Source organism: Mesoplodon densirostris, chromosome 11, assembly GCF_025265405.1.
Source record: "Mesoplodon densirostris isolate mMesDen1 chromosome 11, mMesDen1 primary haplotype, whole genome shotgun sequence".
Taxonomy (NCBI): domain Eukaryota; kingdom Metazoa; phylum Chordata; class Mammalia; order Artiodactyla; family Ziphiidae; genus Mesoplodon; species Mesoplodon densirostris.
Window position 1 is genome coordinate 7493179 of NC_082671.1, and position 19025 is coordinate 7512203.

The window sequence follows — 19025 nt, forward strand, 5'->3', positions numbered from 1 at the left end:
CCTGAAAGCGCCCCTTCGGGCCCCTCACTCACCTATATTGGCTTTTGAGATGAAAGCCTTGGCAAAATTCTTCATTTCGTCAAAGTAAGAAGCTGGAAAGCTGGAGGAGCCGTCCAGGAGGAGGACCACGTCCACGGGCTGGCTGCAGTCTGCAAGGAGAGCAGAGGGGAGCAACCAGGGCTGTGGGGGACCGGCACCAGACCCCTGCAGCAGACGCACACTCAGCGGGTGAGCAGGGCGCCGCCGACCACGCGGTGCCACAAAGGGGAGGCGTGTCCCCCAGCTCTGCACCTCGGCAGCTGGCGCCAGGCAGCAGGGAAGGGGGCCGTGAGTCCCCGGGTTTGGAGGCACTGGGGAGACTCCAACTCCACCCAAAGGCAGTTTAAATGCTACAGATGGAAGCAAGAGGCATCCTCTCCCTCCATTTCGGGGGCTGCAACTCTTCTAGAACTGAGTGAAATACTGGAGCAGAAAACAGGCAGGTGACAAAAGGAAACGGAGCAGCACATCCCTGGAAGGTGGGCTTGTGCGTCCTCAGGTCCCACGGGGCACGCAAGGAGCTAGAAGGTGAACCGATTAAAAATGCCTAAAGCTCATGTTAATGTTTGGGGACAGTGTCACAATCGCAGTGAGGAAACAAACTCTGGCCCAAACACCGTTCTGAGATTTGATGATGCTATTACTGAAATAGCATGAGAATTTAGATAAATCTGTGGCTCTGATGAAAACAAAAACAAAGAAAAAAAGGCACAGGGCTTCCCTGGTGGGGCAGTGGTTGAGAGTCCGCCTGCCAACGCGGGGGACACGGGTTCGTGCCCCGGTCCAGGAAGATCCCACATGCTGCGCAGCGGCTGGGCCCGTGAGCCATGGCCGCTGAGCCTGCGCGTCCGGAGCCTGTGCTCCACCACGGGAGAGGCCACAACAGGGAGAGACCCACGCTCCGAAAAAAAAAAAAAAGGCACGGAAAGCGAGTATGGGGATCAAGAGACCGTAAAAGAAGACGTGACTCTGGGGTGGTCCCAGCCACACCAAGTAAAGATGTTAAAGAGCTAGGAAGTGATGCATCGTTAGTATCAGTTAAGAGGTAATAATAACAGCAGTGGAGTTAAGTCATTTTTGAGCACTTGCTAAGTACTGGGTACTGCTCTAAGCGTATTACAAGTACTCCTGTCACTACCATTTTACAGATGAGGAGACTGACGGACACAGAGGTACTTGCCCAAAATTACCCCAAAATTATTACCAAAATAATTGCAAAAATTACCCAGCTCGTAGGCGCCAGAGGTGAGATTCAAACTAAGGCAGCCCAGCTCCAGAATCTACTGGACTTCCTGGCCTTGCCCCGAAGAATGTCAGGTGCTGAGAAAAATTTTATCCACCCAGTGTGGTAAAAAAGCTGATAGTCGCCAAATTTAACAGGTTACCTCCAAGGCAGGGAGTGGAATTGGGTGGGGATGAGGCTATATGGTAAAGTAGGACTTGTATTTTTTTTACTCTATATCCTGGTTTTGCTTAAATCTTAATAATAAGCTTGCATTACCTTTGCATTTTCAAACTCAGACAATAAGAAAAGATCCTTCCCCCCAAAAAAGATCACAGGTGCTGCTCCCTGCCCGGGAGGTGAGGAAACACAGACACTCTGAAGGCAGGGGTCTCACTAAAGGCACAGAGCAGGGAAGCCAGATCTGAACCTGCGAACCGCGTCTCCACCAAGGCCGCCCACAGTGCCCCCAAGTCCTCGCCCCCATGCAAGGCGCCCGCATACCTGGGATGGGGGCGGGGGTGGGGAGATGCAGCCCCTCTCCGGAGCAGCATCTCTGCAGCACCAGGTCAGGAGCCTCTCGGGGGAGCGTCTCGAAGTCCTTGATGAAGATGGGGGCCTGGGGCCAGCCGATCTTCTCCAGCTCCGGCACGTCCACGCGAGGCCCCACTCCGATGGGCACCACCTGGATGTCTCCGGGCATCCGCCTGATCTCGTCTGAGGCCGGGCTTCCCGTGACCATGTAGACCAGGTTGGGCGCCTGCCCCCGGTCCCCCTGGCTGGCCGAGAAGCTGTGCTCCGACAGGTACTGCAGGGCCAGCCCGGTGTTGGTCTGGTTGCCACCCCGGTAGCGGATCTCCCGCAGCCGCCGCAGGACCTCCTCCTTGGACTGCTCCTCTCTGAAGGAGTGCTCCACGGTCACCACGTATGAGTACTGCAGCACCGAGACATGGACACCGTCCCGGCCCACGTCCATCTGCCGGATCACTTCCTCCAAGAATTCTGTGCTCCTGTTGAAGTTGGCCTCACCCACGCTGTCCGACCCTTCCAGGAGGAATGCCACATCCAGGACCACGGAGCTCCTCCTCCTGGGTGGCAGCGTCGAAGTCCCTGGGGGCTCCGGCACCGTGGGGACCTGGGCCATGAGTGGCCGCTGCGTGAGGGCAGGCGCTTCGGGGGCGAGGTCGCAGAAGTAGCTGATGATCTCGTCCCTCCGCTGCTCCAGCTCGTCCACGCCACTGAGCACAAAGGCTTTGTTCTCGGGGGCCTGCTTCTCGATGAGGCGGATCTGCCTGAGGCTGGCGTGGGGCCCGATGCCCACGGGGACCATGACGACCTTCTTCTTCTTCAGGCCCTGGACGTAGCGGACCAAGTTCCGGGCCAGCCTGGGGGGCTCCTGGCTGGCCGTGAGCAGCAGGGCCACGCGGGAGGCCTCAGGCCGGTCCACCTTGCTGAAAATCTGGAAGAGCGTGTACTTCAAGACCTCGCTGGTGGAGGCCACCTCACTGCCCGCGTACTTCACCTGCCCAGCGATGCGCCGCAGCTCCGACGGCCGCTTCCGGTCCTGCAGTGCGATGTAGGCGTGGGAGCCGTCATGGTACTCCACCACGGCCACGCGGATGCGCTTCTGGGAGATGTGCAGACGCTCCATCACACCCACCACAAACGCCTTCAGCGTCTCGAAGTCGGCCTCGGACAGCTTGGAGGAGCCGTCCAGCAGGAAGACCAGGTCCAGGAGTTTGCTGCAGAAGAAGTCGTGCAGGGGCGGCTCCGGCGTGTCCTCCACGTACGGGGTGGTGAGGTCGACCGGGCCTTCTGTGGGGGGCACCACCAGGCCTCCCGGTTCCCGGCAGGCTTCACAGGTGAGGCTGACACCATCACAGTGACTACAAGAGGGGAGAGACAGAAATGGTTCAGGAAGAACCTCTGGGCACTTCCCAGCCCACTGAACCCGAGCCCCCAAGGAACACTCCCCACTCGAGAGAGACACCGTGTTTAACATAGTCCCCAAGCAGCCCCCCTACACACACACACACATACACACACACACACTTCCCTTGAGTTGTTTTTTTTTTTGCGATACGTGGGTCTCTCACCGTTGTGGCCTCTCCCGTGGTGGAGCATAGGCTCCGGACGCGCGGGCTCAGCGGCCATGGCTCACGGGCCCAGCCACTCTGCGGCATGTGGGATCTTCCCGGACCGGGGCAGGGACCCGTGTCCCCTGCATTGGCAGGCGGACTCTCAACCACTGAGCCACCAGGGAAGCCCTTCCTTGAGTTTTGATCCCCTTGAAAGCCAAAGCTTTCACCCACCCTAGGACCTGAAAAAGAATCTTTCTTCTTTCTTAGCAATCCACACAGCCATTCAAAGTAGGTTTATTTTCAACCTATGTCTCTAGCAACATAAATATTTAATTATAATCCAAGCCTTCTCCCAAATATCTCCAAAGACAAATAGTGCTCTAAAATATTGATGCTGACCAGAACTTATAAATGTTCTATCAAAGATAAATGCTTGGGCTTCCCTGGTGGCGCAGTGGTTGAGAGTCCGCCTGCCGATGCAGGGGACATGGGTTCGTGCCCCAGTCCAGGAAGATCTCATGTGCCGCGGAGTGGCTGGGCCCGTGAGCCATGGCCTCTGAACCTGCGCATCCGGAGCCTGTGCTCCACAACGGGAGAGGCCACAACAGTGAGAGGCCCGCATATGGCAACAAAAAAAAGAATGCTTTTCAGTAGTTATTACAACAGAATTTAAGCTACATGAATTCTGTACTATGTTAACATGTTGGGCCTTAAGGAAGAGAGGAAAACTGGAGTAAAATCATTTCAGAGAGATGAATAAAGATTCAAAATCCCAGCTTTATCTGGCAGAATAAAGTATTGGGAGTGGTATACGGGGGTCTCCAGGATGTTAGGCAAAGACAGTGACTCACTCATTCTTTCTTGCAATGGACCCACCGTTTACACCCATCATGTGCCAGGGTCTAACTACGCTCCACACCCAGCCCCAAGCCCCCCACACAAATTCTCACCCCGCCAGGCCAAATTTCCAATCCCCTGGTCACTTCTCTCGTTCACCAGTGTCCTGGAAAGTGGCAGCCTCTGCCAGACCACAGGAGAAATCAAGCTGCCTGTGGCAGAGACCCAGGCTAGAACCTTCTCCTTCAACCCCGGTGGGAGCCAGGGGGCAGTGACCCGTGACTCCCAGCTACAAGAGCCGCATCCTGGGACCTTGGCTATGGCCCGAGGTATCTGTGCCCCACTGCAGAGTTAGGGGCTCCACCTCTCTTCTTCCCCTGCATCCCTACCTCCATTAAAAAAGAAATCTGGCTTCCATAGATGCCTGTCCCCAGACTAGATGCCACCTCTAGTCATCTAGGATAAGAAGAGGCCACGTCCTTCCTTCAGCAAGAAGAGGTAGAAAACCTAAATCTCCTGAGAGGTATTTCCTGGAAAAGAAATATAGCCTGTCCTCAAAGACAGAGAAGCAAAGTAAGTAAGAACGGGACATTCTTCCCCAAACCGACACTTCTGGGCAGGACTCCAGGTTAGACAGTAAGACCCATCACTTCGGACAACCAGGGGGACTGTTTTACCAAATCTGGCAGTGCTCAGGGTCCCCGGGGTTCAAGGTGATTTTCTTCCCAGGGGCTAAGCGCCGGCCAGCCACCTCGCATACAGGGCAGTCTTCAGGTTTGACGCAGGTCTGCAAAAGCTCATCCAAGATTTTCCCTGCATGAGAAGCCTCTCGTTAGGAGCCAAAGTTCCCACCTTTCCCACAAGGAAGACTCTCCTTGCACTATAAGGCCTGTCCCAGCTCTGCCTGCCTCCCCCAAGGGTCCCCTCACCGCTTAGGGAGCATCCTTCTTTCTGAAAAATTAGGAGGGGGTGTTCCTTCCCCCACCTCACCTCCTCCAAACCCCAGGACAAAGCAAATCTTATCTCCAAGGGTATTTTTACTCCTCCACCGACGCAGATATCTGATAATTCTAGATGTGTGCTATCCAATACTGTAGCCAGTAACCACGTGTGGCTGGTTACATTTAAGTCTCCATTAAGTAACGTTCAATAAAATTGAACATTCAATTCCTCAGACACACGAGCCACATTTGAATAGAACTTTCCCAGCACTGAAGAAAGTTCTACCAGAAAGTGCTGCTCTAGATGATACGCCCATAAATAGACCCCAGAAGCATTGCATGGGAGCTCAGCTTGACAAAAACCACAGCTGGCCTGGCTTTGGTGGAAGGACATGGAAACACGACCTAGGGTGGTGGGGCTGGGGACAGGGCACCACCAGGCGAGGCCGAGAAGCAGCAGTGCAGAGAGCCAGCTTTTCTGAGGACCGTCCCAGCCCCGCACCCCTTCCCCACAGGGGCCAGGGCCTCACCCGGAGGGCAGTGTGCGTGACAGCCCTCCACACACTGCACGGGGCAGGCCAGCGGCTCAGGGTGCTGGCACGTGACGGGACAGGCGGGAGCACAGCTGTTGTAGCGCCACTCACACTGGTACCCGCTCTCCCGCAGGTTCCGTTCCTCGCAGTTCTGGGCTGTGCAGACCCCAAAACAGGCAGGACCGTTATTAAAGCACCGGGCAACCCTGGGCAACCCCAGACAGACGGCCCCAAGGAGGGGATGATGGTACTGGGGAACTACGGAGTCACCCACGTGAGAGGTGTCTAAGCTTTGAGAGCCCCTGAGCCAGGAACCTAGTGGTTCTGAATCCATTTTCCTTATAAAAATGATCAGCCACTTACATGCAGGAAGGAAGACGCAACATAAATGTCTGAGCCGCTTGACCGCCATGACAAATGTGATCGTGTCTAATCACAGACACTCTGACCACCTTCTTCTCTTCGTCACTGCTCCCCCTTCTCCATTTCCCGGAATCCCTCCCCATCGCTGCCTTCAGTCCCATGCCTCCTCATGCCCATGCATGCCCTAACCCCCTTCAGCCTCGGCCATCACCCCCGCATGGGTCTCTGTCTTCTCCCCGGCCAAGGTGCCCTTCCTCACCCCCCAAGGTCCCAAGGTCTAGATGTGTGAGGGGGGAGGGGCGTGTCTGGGACCACGAGGGACAGCAGGACTCACGGCACAACGTGGCCGTCCTCCAGGCCACCACCTCGCCGTGCCGGGCACACATGTGGGCGTAGGCAGCGACGGTGTCGCAGAAGCAGGCACAGTCCCCGACAGACTCACAGGAACAGGTGTCGTAAATGCAAACATCCAGGTATGGCTCAGGGTCCACCTGCGAGGGAGACGCAGGTGGTCTGGGCTGCACTTGGGGACCCTGGCTCTTGGTCTGGGCGTGGATGTTCCAGTGGTCAGAGGAGGGACAGGGGCTCCAGGCAGAAGGAAAGATGTGAGGCAATGGTCCCAAGGAGGGAATGGGTGAAAAGGCAGAAATCCTACGTTCTTACGTGGAGTCCAGCAAGAAAAGGGGAGAAAAGCAACCCTGCCAGCCTCTCCTAGAAGAGATGTGCCTGAGAAGTTTTCAAAAGAACATTCCTTTCTGTCCATCTGTCCACGTACCTGCTCAGCCATCCATCCATCCCCATAAGCCACTCCCACCCTCTTGGGTGTCTGCGTGTTTTACATAAATACCACACACACACACACACACACACACACACACTCTTTCCTGGCCTCCACTCAGCAAAGAGACTGAGGAAACACATCAGGACCACTCACACTGTCTCGCTGAGATGCTACAGGCTAGCATGCTGGACCGCGGCCGGCCCGGTGCTCCTGGACTCCGACCCTAAATCTCCCCGGAGGGGAAGCCCACCCTCGGTCTGTGCTCAGTCTCAGGAGCCACCTCTCACCTTCGGCTGCCCCAGACATGCCCCCCACACCCACCTCTTTCAGGGCAGTTGTGCCGAGAATGAATTCGGACATTAAGCCAGTCACTGTACCCAACAGCCCCTGTTTCCCTGACCCTTTCACTGTCTCCGCCCTTGCAGCTCAGGTGCCTCAGGTCTCCACCAAACCAGGGGATCCTAAGTATCCTTCGGGTCCTGAGGGATTACAAATCACTGGATGGACAGAAAGAGCTGAGACACAGGTGTTCAACCAGTCACTCCCACGAGGGAGGTGCCGGGGAGCAGCATACGTGCATACCTGGCTGTGTGTGTGCGTGTGTGTGTGTACATATACATATACACACATGTACCCACACATACACAGGTGTGCGTATATACATTCATACAGAGATAGAGAGAAAATTGCATTGAAACATGTTTGGGGAATTCCTTGTCACCTTGTGAGATAAAGACACAAAAAGAACCTGCTGTAGAGCACAGGGAACTGTACTCAACAGTCTGTAATGGCCTATATGGGAATAGAATCTAAAAAAAAAAGAGTGGATCTATGTATATGTATAACTGAGTCACTTTGCTGTACAGCAGAAACTAACACAACATTGTAAATCAACTATATTCCAATAAAAAAATTTTTAAATAAAATAAAATAGATAACCAACAAGGACCTACTGTATAGCACAGGGAACTCTGCTCAATACTCTGTAATCACCTAAATGGGAAAAGAATTTGAAAAAGAATAGACACATGTATATGTATAAGTGAATCACTTTGCTGTACATCTAAAACACAGCACTGTTAACCAACTATATTCCAATATATAATAAAAATTAAACAACCACAAAAGACTTACAAAAAGAAACCATAAAATGCAGGCTCAAAATCTGGCTTGAAGACCAGAAAAGACTTTCCGTGAGACAAGACCTGGGAACGGGGGCAGCGGCAGGGTGCCCGGGGCCAGAGACACGGTGGGGGTGGGAGAAGGAAACTCCCGCTCTAATGTTGGAGACAAGATAACCTGTGGGCCACAAACCCTAAGACTGAGGCTGGAAGAGCAGCAGCATTGGCTGCCCAGAGAACCATGTATTGCACAGAAGAAAAATGATCTGCCAGGCATTGGTCTCCTCATACACCCTCAATTATTCTTTCTGTTCCCCAGCCTGAAGCCAAGAGAGGTGAGCAGCTGCAGACGATTTCTGAGGCTCCTGGAAGCATCCACAGCCAGAAGCCTCTGCCCCCAGGGGCCCCGCCGCGCTCACCAGCCTGTTGCACTCCTGGAAAATGTCGCTGGTGAGGACACTGCAGGAGGAATCCACCATCGCCTGCTTCGCGACGTTGTTGTGGCAGGTGGCCGGGGATGGGTCCAGTGGCACCTGGGGAACCGGGCAGGAGTACACAGATGGACCCGGAAGAGTCAACCCAGAAGGGCTCCAGGAGGCCCTCTCCCCAGGCTCTGCCCCCACCACAAGCCATAGCACCCACCGCCCACGGTCCGCACCGCGACCCCGACCTACTTTCTGGGTGTCGGCGCACCGCGGGCTCACTTTCCAGGAATTCCCAAAGTCCACGGGGTCTTCCTCCACTTGGAGGCTACTGCTGGTGAGGTCGTTGTTCTGGATGCCGTCAAAATTCCCACACAGGCCACACACCTGCTCCTGGGGGACCAGTTGGGAGCATAAGCTTTGCAAACCTCAGAGCAAACTCTCTGAGTCAGGAAAGCAAGGGTACCAGGCAGCATGGGAGGCAGGCTCGCCTGAGGAAGAGGAGGATGGGCGGGGACAGGGAGGGAGATGCAGAAGGAGACCAGGGTGATCAGCAAAGTCTTGACCTTGCCAAGGCCTTTTCCCGGCTTCCACAATGACCTCATGTTAAGGTTAAGGAAACCAAGGTCATTCACAAAGAGAGGCAGCCCGCCCATGTCCCTTGGATGACCAACTAGGCCTCCAGGGCCCTGGTGTCTTCAGTATAGACCATCAGCTGCCCCAGGTCTGAGCAGAAGAGGAGCTGGTCCAGCATTACACCAATGAGTGTGTGGTGTAATGAGGATGGAACGTTCTAGTCCTATTTGACCGTGGACAGGTGAGTCCCTTACCTAAACAACTGCAGCCTGTTCAGAGCAGGCTGGCCAGCACTAAATGCCACCAGGGCTGACATAATATCTTACTCAATTCCATGTTCACCTATCATGGGCTGCAGGACACCAGTCCTGACCAACTAATGAACGAATGGGTGGAAACAATCACATAAGAACCATGGACAAAACTGGAGCTATTTGGCCTGGAAAAGAAAAGATGCCATGCTCTTAGAACAAATTGGGAGCCCTGCCTCGGGACAAAGAGATGTGACTTATTCTATTTTGCTGGGAAACATGGACAAAGGGACAAAGATCTTTACATGGCCCAACAGCCCCCATGGCATGGCCCCTGCCCCGTCCCTGCCCTTGTTAACTACCAGTCACCCCAAGCCCCTCCTCTCCAGCTGCCCTGGCCTCCGTGTCCAAACACAAACACCGTCCACCTTAGGGCCTTGGCACTTGCTACTCCATCTGCCTGAATTCTCAAGTCAGGATATTTACGTGGCTCCCTCCCTCCCTTCCACAAAGACTCCACTCACACCCTTTGAGACAGGTCTCAACAGACCAACCAATCTAAAACATACAATATCCCCACTAGAATATCATCTCCACCAAGGTTGTTGTGGACAAAACCATGCTGCCCGCAAAGATATCCACGTTCTCATCCCCAGAAGGAGGAATATGTTACCACACATGGCAAAAGGAACTTTGCAGGTGTGATTGTGTTAAGGATCCTGAGATGGGAAAGACTGTCCTGGATCATCTAGGTGGGCTCAGTGCAATCACAGGGTCTTCTAAGGAGCACAGAAGTCAGAGTGCGAAATGTGATGTGACAGAAGCAGAGACAGTGGAAGATGCTACGCTGTTGGCTTTGACGATGGAGGGTGGGACCACAGCCAAGGGATGCGGGCAGCCCCAGAAGCTAGGAAAGGCAAGAAGACAGATTTTCCCCTAAAGCCACCAGAAGGAATGCAGTCCTGCCGACCAATTGTATACTTTTGACCTCCAGAATTAGAAGATAATCTATTTGTGTTGCTTTTTTAAGCCACTAAGTTTGTCGTAATTTGTTATAGCAGCAATAGGAAACTGATACAAAGTTAAGATACATATATATATATATATATATATATATAAAACTATATAGAACTATATATATATGTATATATAGTTATATATAGTTCTGTCCCTGCTGTGTCCACAGTGCCTAGAACAGTTGCTGGGAAGGTCTGTCCTGCCACCAGGGCAGACAGAGCACTTGTCACATTCATGCCAGTTAGAGAAAATGAAGTCCCAGCAAACCATCGGAACCTGGACAGATACTGCAAGAGGCTTTCCCCAAAGCAGGTGATGAGCAGTTTCACGGCAAGCGTCGGCCGCTGCTGGCCTGTGGCCCCGTGGGAGGGGCACCCGGAATGCTCCACAGAGGTATAATAACAGCACGCATGACTGTTTGCCTCTTGAGTTTAAGAAACCTTAAGAATAGCTCTTGCCCAATCTTTTCTTTCCTTCCTTTGTGGATATAAACTGCTTGCCTAGCAAGGCCAGTCAAGGGACTGTTTGCAGGGTCCGGGAAGCCGCCATCCTTCTCAGAGGGAGCCTGTCTCGGGAAACAGCCAAGGCGACCTCTAACCCTTGAGTCTTATTTGCAGCGGGAGGGAGGCTGGACTAGGTGACCACCCACCCTCCCCCCAAAACGGCAGGTGGGGGCCGCGGGCTGCTGCTCAGGAAGCTGAAGATGCAAACAGACAGGACGAGGAGGAAGCGGAGAAGGGCCACCCACCTGGTAAGTCTGCTTCAGGAACACAGAGACAGCCAGGTGGCGGTCCCAGACCACGGAGAGGGCCTTGCCCAGCAGCACGGTGACGTACAGGCCGGACTCCACCACCTCAAAGTAAGTCTCATCCTTCATGGGCCTCTTCACGCTCACCTGAGGGAGGAGGCAGTGTGAGGCCAGGACAGGGATGCTCAGGTGTAAGGCCCGGCTCCCCCGCCCCGCGGCCCTCCAGAGCTGCTGGTCATTTGCCCCGTTCAGCCAGAGCTGCGTCCATCTTGCCTACCTCTCTCCAAGAATCCTAGGATAAAGAGGTGGCAACAAAAACATAATTATGAGATTAAAAATACAATGAAACCTACTGGCAGAAGATCACCTATCACGTCATGAAAAGAATTTTTTGGACACTTGATCATTAAATACACGTGGTCCCCTAAAGCGGTTTTTAATGTGGTGATGATTTTAAGCACCTCTAGGCAACCGATTTAAAATGGACCTAGAGGGCTTCCCTGGTGGTGCAGTGGTTAAGAATCTGCCTACCAATGCAGGGGACACGGGTTCAAGCCCTGGTCCAGGAAGATCCCACATGCTGCGGAGCAACTAAGCCCATGCACCACAAATACTGAGCCTGAGCTCTAGGGCCCACAAGCCACAACTACTGAGCCTGCGTGCTGCAACTACTGAAGCCCATGTGCCTAGAGCCTGTGCTCTGCAACAAGAGAAGCCACTGCAATGAGAAGCCCGTGCACCACAAGGAAGAGTAACCCTCACTCTCCACAGCTAGAGAAAGCCTGCGCACAGCAATGAAGACCCAACGCAGCCAAAAATTTAAAAATAAAATAAATAAATAAATAAATTTATTTTTAAAAAATAAAATGGACCTAGAGACTGTCCTACAGAGTGAAGTAAGTCAGAAAGGGGAAAACAAATACCATATGCTAACGCATGTATATGGAATCTAGAAAAATGGTACTGATGAACCTAGGGGCGGGGCAGGAATAATGACGCAGACGTAGAGAATGGACTTGAGGACACGGGGAGGGGGAAGGGTAACCTGGGACGAAGTGAGAGAGTGGCATGGACATATATACACCACCAAATGTAAAATAGATAGCTAGTGGGAAGCAGCTGCATAGCACAGGGAGATCAGCTCGGTGCTTTGTGACCACCTAGTCGGGGGATAGGGAGGGTGGAAGGGAGACGCAAGAGGGAAGGGATATGGGGATATATGTATATGTATAGCTGATTCACTTTGTTATACAGCAGCAACTAACACACCACTGTAAAGCAATTATACTCCAATAAAGATGTTAAAAAATAAATTAATTACATTAAATAAAATCTCTTATTGGTTTATTAAAAAATAAATCTACCCCTTTATTAAAACGAGCACTAGATTCTCCCCTTTCCTCCCGTCTCCCACTCGAGTTGCCGTCAGCAGGAGTCAGAGCTGAACAGGGAGACAGGGAAGCTCGGCACTGGAAGCCGGAATCCCAGACTTCAGCCCCCAAAGGACCTGAGCCCTTGACTCGGCTGACTCGCTGCCGGTGCCGAGCCCTCCCCGCCCCCCGTTTCACGGTACTTGGCTGACCATCTAACCCATAAGACTGAGGCTGACGCTAAGAACTTGTCACCCCTTTGCCAAGGTCCTCTCCCTGGGGACACACCACAGGCAGAGCCTCCCACTCTATGTCACCACTGTCGTCTGTCCTAAGTAGAACTGTCCCTGAAATGGACACGGCTGACCCAAGTCACCAGGTCCTGCTTGCTCCACAGCTATCTTCTCTAAGGGAGAAGAATTCACCTCCCACCCCCTGGTATCAGTGGTGGGTATTTGCCAGAAGGCAGGATGCAGGCTGAGGCCACGGAACAAAATAAAGATACGGGGAAGGGGTGAGCCCAGACCCAGGTCTCCCAGGTACCGATGTGGCCAGACCAACACAGCTGTGCTGCAGGGACCCCTGCCACTTCAGACGCAGGTTCCTGGGCCTCACCCAGACCTGAGCCAGGACCTCAGGGTGGACCCGAAGGTTGGTGTCTTAAACAAGGTCTCCTGGGTGGTTCTCGGGTAGACTTCTGAGAGCCACTCCATGAGCTCTTAGCACACAGGGCCTGAGTCTGTGCGTTTTGAGCTCTTTAGAAAAGATTTTATCTGAGAAGAACCGGAAGACATAAAAGAAGGTAAAAACCCCCCCAAACACCATCACCTCCCAAAATATATATTTATATATGCATGTGTATATATAACATATTTGTATGTATAAGTGTGTATATACTTGAATATATATTAGATATGTGTATATATGTATGTATATGTGTGCATATATTTCTGCAAATAATATGTGTACAAGTGTGTATATGTGTATATACATTTGTATATGATATATATGTGGGTATATAATATATATGTGTGTGTGTGTATATGCATGTGTATATTTGTATATATAATATATGTAAATGTGGGATATATCTGTATATTATGTATACATGTGTATATTTGTATGTATAGTATATGTGCATATATGTGTGTATACATTTGTATATATAATACATATAACTGTGGGTATATTATATTTGTGTATATTTGTATGTATAATATATGTGCACATGTGTGTACATTCATATATATAATACATAAAACTGTGGGTATATAATACATATGTATTTCTGTGTATACTTGTATGCATAATATACGTGTATATGTGTGTATACATTTGTATATATAATACATATAAATGCGGGATTTAATATATATGTGTATTGTGTATAACATATTTGCATTTATAATGTATGTGTACATATGTGTTTGTACATTTGTATACATTATATTTATATATATGTGGGTATATAATATATATGTATATATGTGCATATACATTTGTATATATAATATATATATATGGGCTATAATATATATGTATATGTGTGTATGATATATTTGTATGTATAATATACGTGTATGTGTGTGCATTTGTATATATAATATATATAACTGTGGGTATATAATATATGTGTGTCTATGTATAGTATACTCGTGTGTGTATATTTGTATATATAGTGTGTATATAATATATATGTATGTATGTGTGTGTATATACGTATTCCTATATGAAAGTCCTCCCGCCCTCCCATCTCCCGTCACCTCCGGAGGTCAGCCCTGGCTCTCCCAACGCTGGTGCAGATACGGTTACACACCCTTCTCCACATGTGTGTCTGCACTTTCTTCCACTAAAATGGATCGTGTAATCTGTCACCATCTGCCAGCTGCCACTCTCACAGGACAAGGCGAGGTCACAGGATACAGCGCTACCTCATCTCTCCACTGGTGCACGACGTTCCATCCACACACGATCTGGACGAACACTCGGCATGTGCTCTTCATCAGCCGACGGAGGGGCGTGAGGGTGGAGGGACGAGCCCACACTCACCTCCCCATCAAACAGCTCAATCTCGCCTCCTTCCACCAGGATGGTGATGCGCTTCCTGCATTTCAGGGAAGGGTAGGTGCACCCCTCGTTCCCCACTAGGATCCGGAAGGTCCCAGGGTTACTGCCACAGTAATCCTGGGGAAAGACAGGTGTCAGGATAGAAACACTACCCCTGCTACTCCTCCCCAGATCAGCAGACTGGCGTCCCATCACCTCAGGCCTTTGAAGGATGTGTTACAGTAGGTTGCTGTGTCCACGTGTGTGTGTGAGAGAGAGACAGAGACAGAGGACACTCACAGGTGTGTCATCCTCAGCCATCACCTATGAACCAGGTGCCTACAGTCAGGTGTGGGGGGGTGAGGGGTGGGAGGGAGAGAAGGAGGGACACAAGAAGAGGGAACATGGACCCATCAGCCTACAGCTCCCCCTGAGCCTGTTAGTCCAGCCTCAGCCGGGGAACTAGCACCGTCCAGCCATGTGGCACTTGGCAGCTCTAAGTTCTGGTGGAGTCCCTCTGGACTGCTGGCCCAGAACTGTAAGCAAAGACTGCTGGACCCAGCAACACCAGCTGAGCTACCATCCCTAGCAGGGAACAGAGAGTGTGGGAGCACTGGTCCTCGCCGGGGAATTGCATAGAAAGGAAGCAAAAGCGGACACGTTTCTGGCAAATATCTTCCATGGTGGCTATTGCTGTGATGGGATGGGGAAAAAAAACACCCAACGCAGAAAAGCTAGGGGTGGGCCTTGTTTCTGCCACTTACTGGCTAACATTGAGTAAGTCACTTACCTCTCTGACCCTCACACACACACACACACACACACAGAGGCACACGTACAGAGACACACGTTCATATACACACAGACACATACACACACACACATACATACCACACACACACATATATAACACACATGCATGCACACACATACACTCTCACACACACACATACATACATTCCACACACACGATGTGCCCCTCTGTAAGATGGGATCTGCCAACTTGACGGGACCGGTAGGTTAAACGGGTTTGCCTTGGGTTAATGGGATTGTGAAAGTTAAAAGAGGGAACGAAGGTACAAGTGCTTTGTCACCAGCTGAGATTTTTCTAAAGGAGAAAGAGTTAAGTCCTGATAACACCTCCCAAAGGAGGAAGGAAGGAAAGGGAGGGGGGCCCCTGGACAAAGTATCAGAGGGGACAACGGCACTGGCAGTGGGGCAGGAAAAGCAGCCCCACGAGGGGCACGACTCGGAGGGGCTCCGACTGGCCCACCTGGCCAGCTTCTCCTAGGCAGGAAGAGCTGTGGCGGTAGGTCTGACCGGCCCCTCTCGTTGCACTGAAATGTCGTGTTTTCTGGGTGCCCAGATCTGAACCTGGCTGGGGAGTGGAGCCCCAGAGCTGGAATCACCCCATCTTTTGCTACCAAGGCTGGGAGGAAGACAGATAACAGAAAGACGGGCTTCCATAGACGATGTGTGGGAAAGCCCTAGAGGGTTCCTGGGTGTGGGTAAAAGCATTTCGTGGGGGGCACGCCCGTCTCCCCAGCACGCCGCCCACCTCTCTGGGGCCAGCCTGGGGCGCGGGCCAGAGGCAGGGGGCTCGCTCCCCGCGCGCTGGGCAGGCTCATGCTTGGTGCCCCTGCCCTCATTGCCTGACTCCCGGGCCCTGCAGCTCTATCTCTGGGGCTGAGGCTCCGTCGTCGGGTCTGCGGTCCTCCCTCCAGCCCACACCGAGCCCCCTCCCCTGACGCCCCCGAGAGCGGAGACAGAGAGACCACATTTGTTTAAGCCGCGCAGAGCCCAGCCGCCTGGAGGACAAAGCGCTCAGCCCTCCCTGCTCACCCGCGACGGTGTCAACCAGCAAGAGAAACTGGCAGGAATCCGTGGGCGGGAAAGGGGGCTGAGCAGCCCTCACGCAGCAGCTAGGATTCCCCCAGGCCGCTCCTTGGCCTGCCGGGGCAGCGGGACCTTCTGTACCCACAGCCCCTCACCACCCCCCGCATTCTGAGCTGCACGAGGTTAGAAATGAAAATGGTGGAGAACGCGATGGAATGGAATGGGGACTTCCCTGGCGGTCCAACAGTTAGGACCCTGCACTCTCAATGCCAAGGGCCCGGGTTCAATCCCTGGCTGGGGAACTAAGATCCCACAAGCCTCGAGGTGCGGCAAAGAAAAAAAAAAAAAAAAAAAAAGAGAATAGAATAGAACAATAAAATAGAATAGAATCACAGGGTGGGAACCAAACTCCAGGGGCATTTCAACCTTCCCTAAGTGGCCTGTTCACTGCCCAAGGATGCTGGCAGGAAGGGTGCTGGGGCTGAAATCCAGCCCGGGCTCCACTCCCCACTGGTCCTCTGACTGAGGCCGTGTCTGCCAGAAGGAAAGGGAGCCTTCCTCTCATTCCATTGTGCTGGGACTGGGGCGGATGGGAGCCTGCCCCACACCAAGGCCAGTCAACGAATGAGCTTCTCTCCCGTCCTGGGAGGCGTGCAGGTGAGCTGGAGGAACACAGCAGTCACTCGAGTCTCGAGGTCCTGCCTCTCCAGCGGCTGGAAAATCACTCCCGTAGAAACCAGCCCCCAGGGCTGTTTCCACCGACAGACGGTGGCATCCGGCCTGGGAGCACACCCACCCCCGAGCCCTGCTCTCACCTGTGCCAGGACGTACTGGCACTCCCCGGGGAACAGGTACTTGAGCCCATCAAAGGTGAGGTAGTGAGCCAGGCCCAGGGCGGAACACGAGGCATCGCACACATGGTCCGTGCAGTTCCACTTCCGGTCCCGACAGACACTGGGAACAGGATGAGGGGGGTGAGGGTGGGGCCCTCGGGCCTTGGGACAGGGAGGATGCCACCCACCCTCCAGGAGGCCTCAGGAAGCATTGGGAGGGTGGTCTGCAGCCTGTGGATCGGACCTCACAGGGCCCCGCGGTCATGAACCCACACATTTTTAAAGCACGGGGCCAGGAAGAGAGGGAAGCCATGCTGCCCCCACCCCCGTCACGAGGCAAAGAAGGGCCCTGGTTGGCCGAGGTGACCCGGGGACACTCTGTCACCACCTGCTCCGGACGTGCCAAAGCCCAGCCTCCCAGGACATCACCTGGGAGGGGCCACAGGGTCTCTACAGAAAAGACACTGAGGCCGATAGCCCCTCTGAGGCTAAGGGGACACACGTCCAGAATAGCAGGAAAATTCTGAGCTGGGGAAACGGTGACCAGCTGTGAGCTTCTGCCAGAAGAGGGTGGGCAGCAATGTGTGTCAACACACAGCGACTTGCCGGCTGCCCTACGGCCCCATCCCTCCGCCCAGTAACAGAGCCGGCATCAGGAAGCCCATCAGGGGCGGCAGCGGTGGAAAGCTCAGACCTCAGGCCCCAGACACTAAGCCCCTTCCTGCCTGTCCCCGTGGCCTTCCCTGAAGTCGTGCACTGCCCCCAAAGAAAGGCACGGTGAGTGAGCAGAGTCCGGGGTTGTGTGAAGGACGGTCTCTTTCCAGGCAGGCACACTCGCAATAGGGCTGGGGGACAGGACAAGGCCAGAGAAGGACCCCCGACCCCGTGCCCTGGGATAGCTTGGTCACGCATGCAGTGATGGATATGGCCCTTATCTTCCCCAGGAAACACTGCTGTCCAGAAAGTGTCCCCGTGGGGTGAGTACACGGGGTGATAAAGTCTCCCATTTGACAGATGGAGAAACAGAGGCACAGAGAAAAGGAAAGGAGCAGCCACGTTACTACAGGTGGGAGGGGAGCAAGTGCTAGAGCAACACCCCACCCCCCGTCCCCAGCGTCCCTGGAACCCTTCCCGGCCTCACCAAGTGTTGCAGTCCACCTTCACCGTCTCTCCGGGTGTGTACTCTCTGCCCTGGTGGAAGCAGGGACACCTTTCCAGGGCCACACACCTGTTGTCCTGCCGGACCTAAGGGAAAGCGATCCAAAAGTCTTGGGGCCGGAACGACTGTTCCAACAGCCGCGGCCAGAGGCAGCCCAGGGAGGCATGCCCAGTCTGGGGCTGGAATCCCGGCTCTTGTCTACACTGGTCCCCCTGGCTTAGCTGAAGACACTCTGACCTCCTCCACCCTTACACTGCAGGGGCAGGAGCCCTGGGACCTGGTGGAGACTCTGATAACACACGTCAGAAGCCCTTGAGACGTGCATCTCCTTAGACCCAGTAATTCCTCCAGAGCACTTCTCCAAAGGTAACAGAGTTATAGGCAAAAAATAATGTACAATTATTTATCATTCCAAAAAAAAAAATGGAAGCGACTAAGTGTTCAACAATAGGAACATGATTAAACCCATTAAGGAATCTCCAGGGGATGGTGTCCTGTGGAGCACATTAAAATCTGAAAAGTTTTGAGAACTACTTATGCTGTTAATTTCTAAAACAAGGGAGAAAAAAAAACTGTATACACATATGGTCCCAGTGATTAATATATATATGCATATATTTCAAAAAAAAAAGTCTTGAAGGAAATATATAAGTTGCCTCCAAAGGGCTTGGGAAGTGTAGAAGTTGCCTCTGGTGGGCTAGGATAAGGGAATCTTATATTCTTTTTTGGTTTTTAAATTTTTTTTCTGAATATTCTTCATTGAGCATCTACTATGTTCTATAGTTGAAGAAAATGGATAATGTATTTAATAAAATGAATTAATTAGTGAACAATGCACTTAATGCCCTA

At 52.6% G+C, this 19025-nt stretch overlaps 1 protein-coding gene across 1 annotated transcript in view; it reads right to left on the reverse strand.

The window, feature by feature from the left end:
* The window catches only part of VWF (von Willebrand factor), a 133454-nt gene that overhangs the window by 43934 nt on the left and 70495 nt on the right, over positions 1-19025 (reverse strand). The window contains exons 18-28 of the mRNA XM_060111711.1: positions 18159-18262; positions 17000-17138; positions 14352-14486; positions 10933-11079; positions 8593-8733; positions 8338-8451; positions 6351-6507; positions 5651-5809; positions 4857-4992; positions 1766-3147; positions 33-149 (exon numbers count right to left, since the gene is read on the reverse strand). Of these exons, the coding sequence (XP_059967694.1) occupies positions 33-149; positions 1766-3147; positions 4857-4992; positions 5651-5809; positions 6351-6507; positions 8338-8451; positions 8593-8733; positions 10933-11079; positions 14352-14486; positions 17000-17138; positions 18159-18262 (2731 nt within the window). The remainder of the gene's footprint in view (positions 1-32; positions 150-1765; positions 3148-4856; positions 4993-5650; positions 5810-6350; positions 6508-8337; positions 8452-8592; positions 8734-10932; positions 11080-14351; positions 14487-16999; positions 17139-18158; positions 18263-19025) is intronic.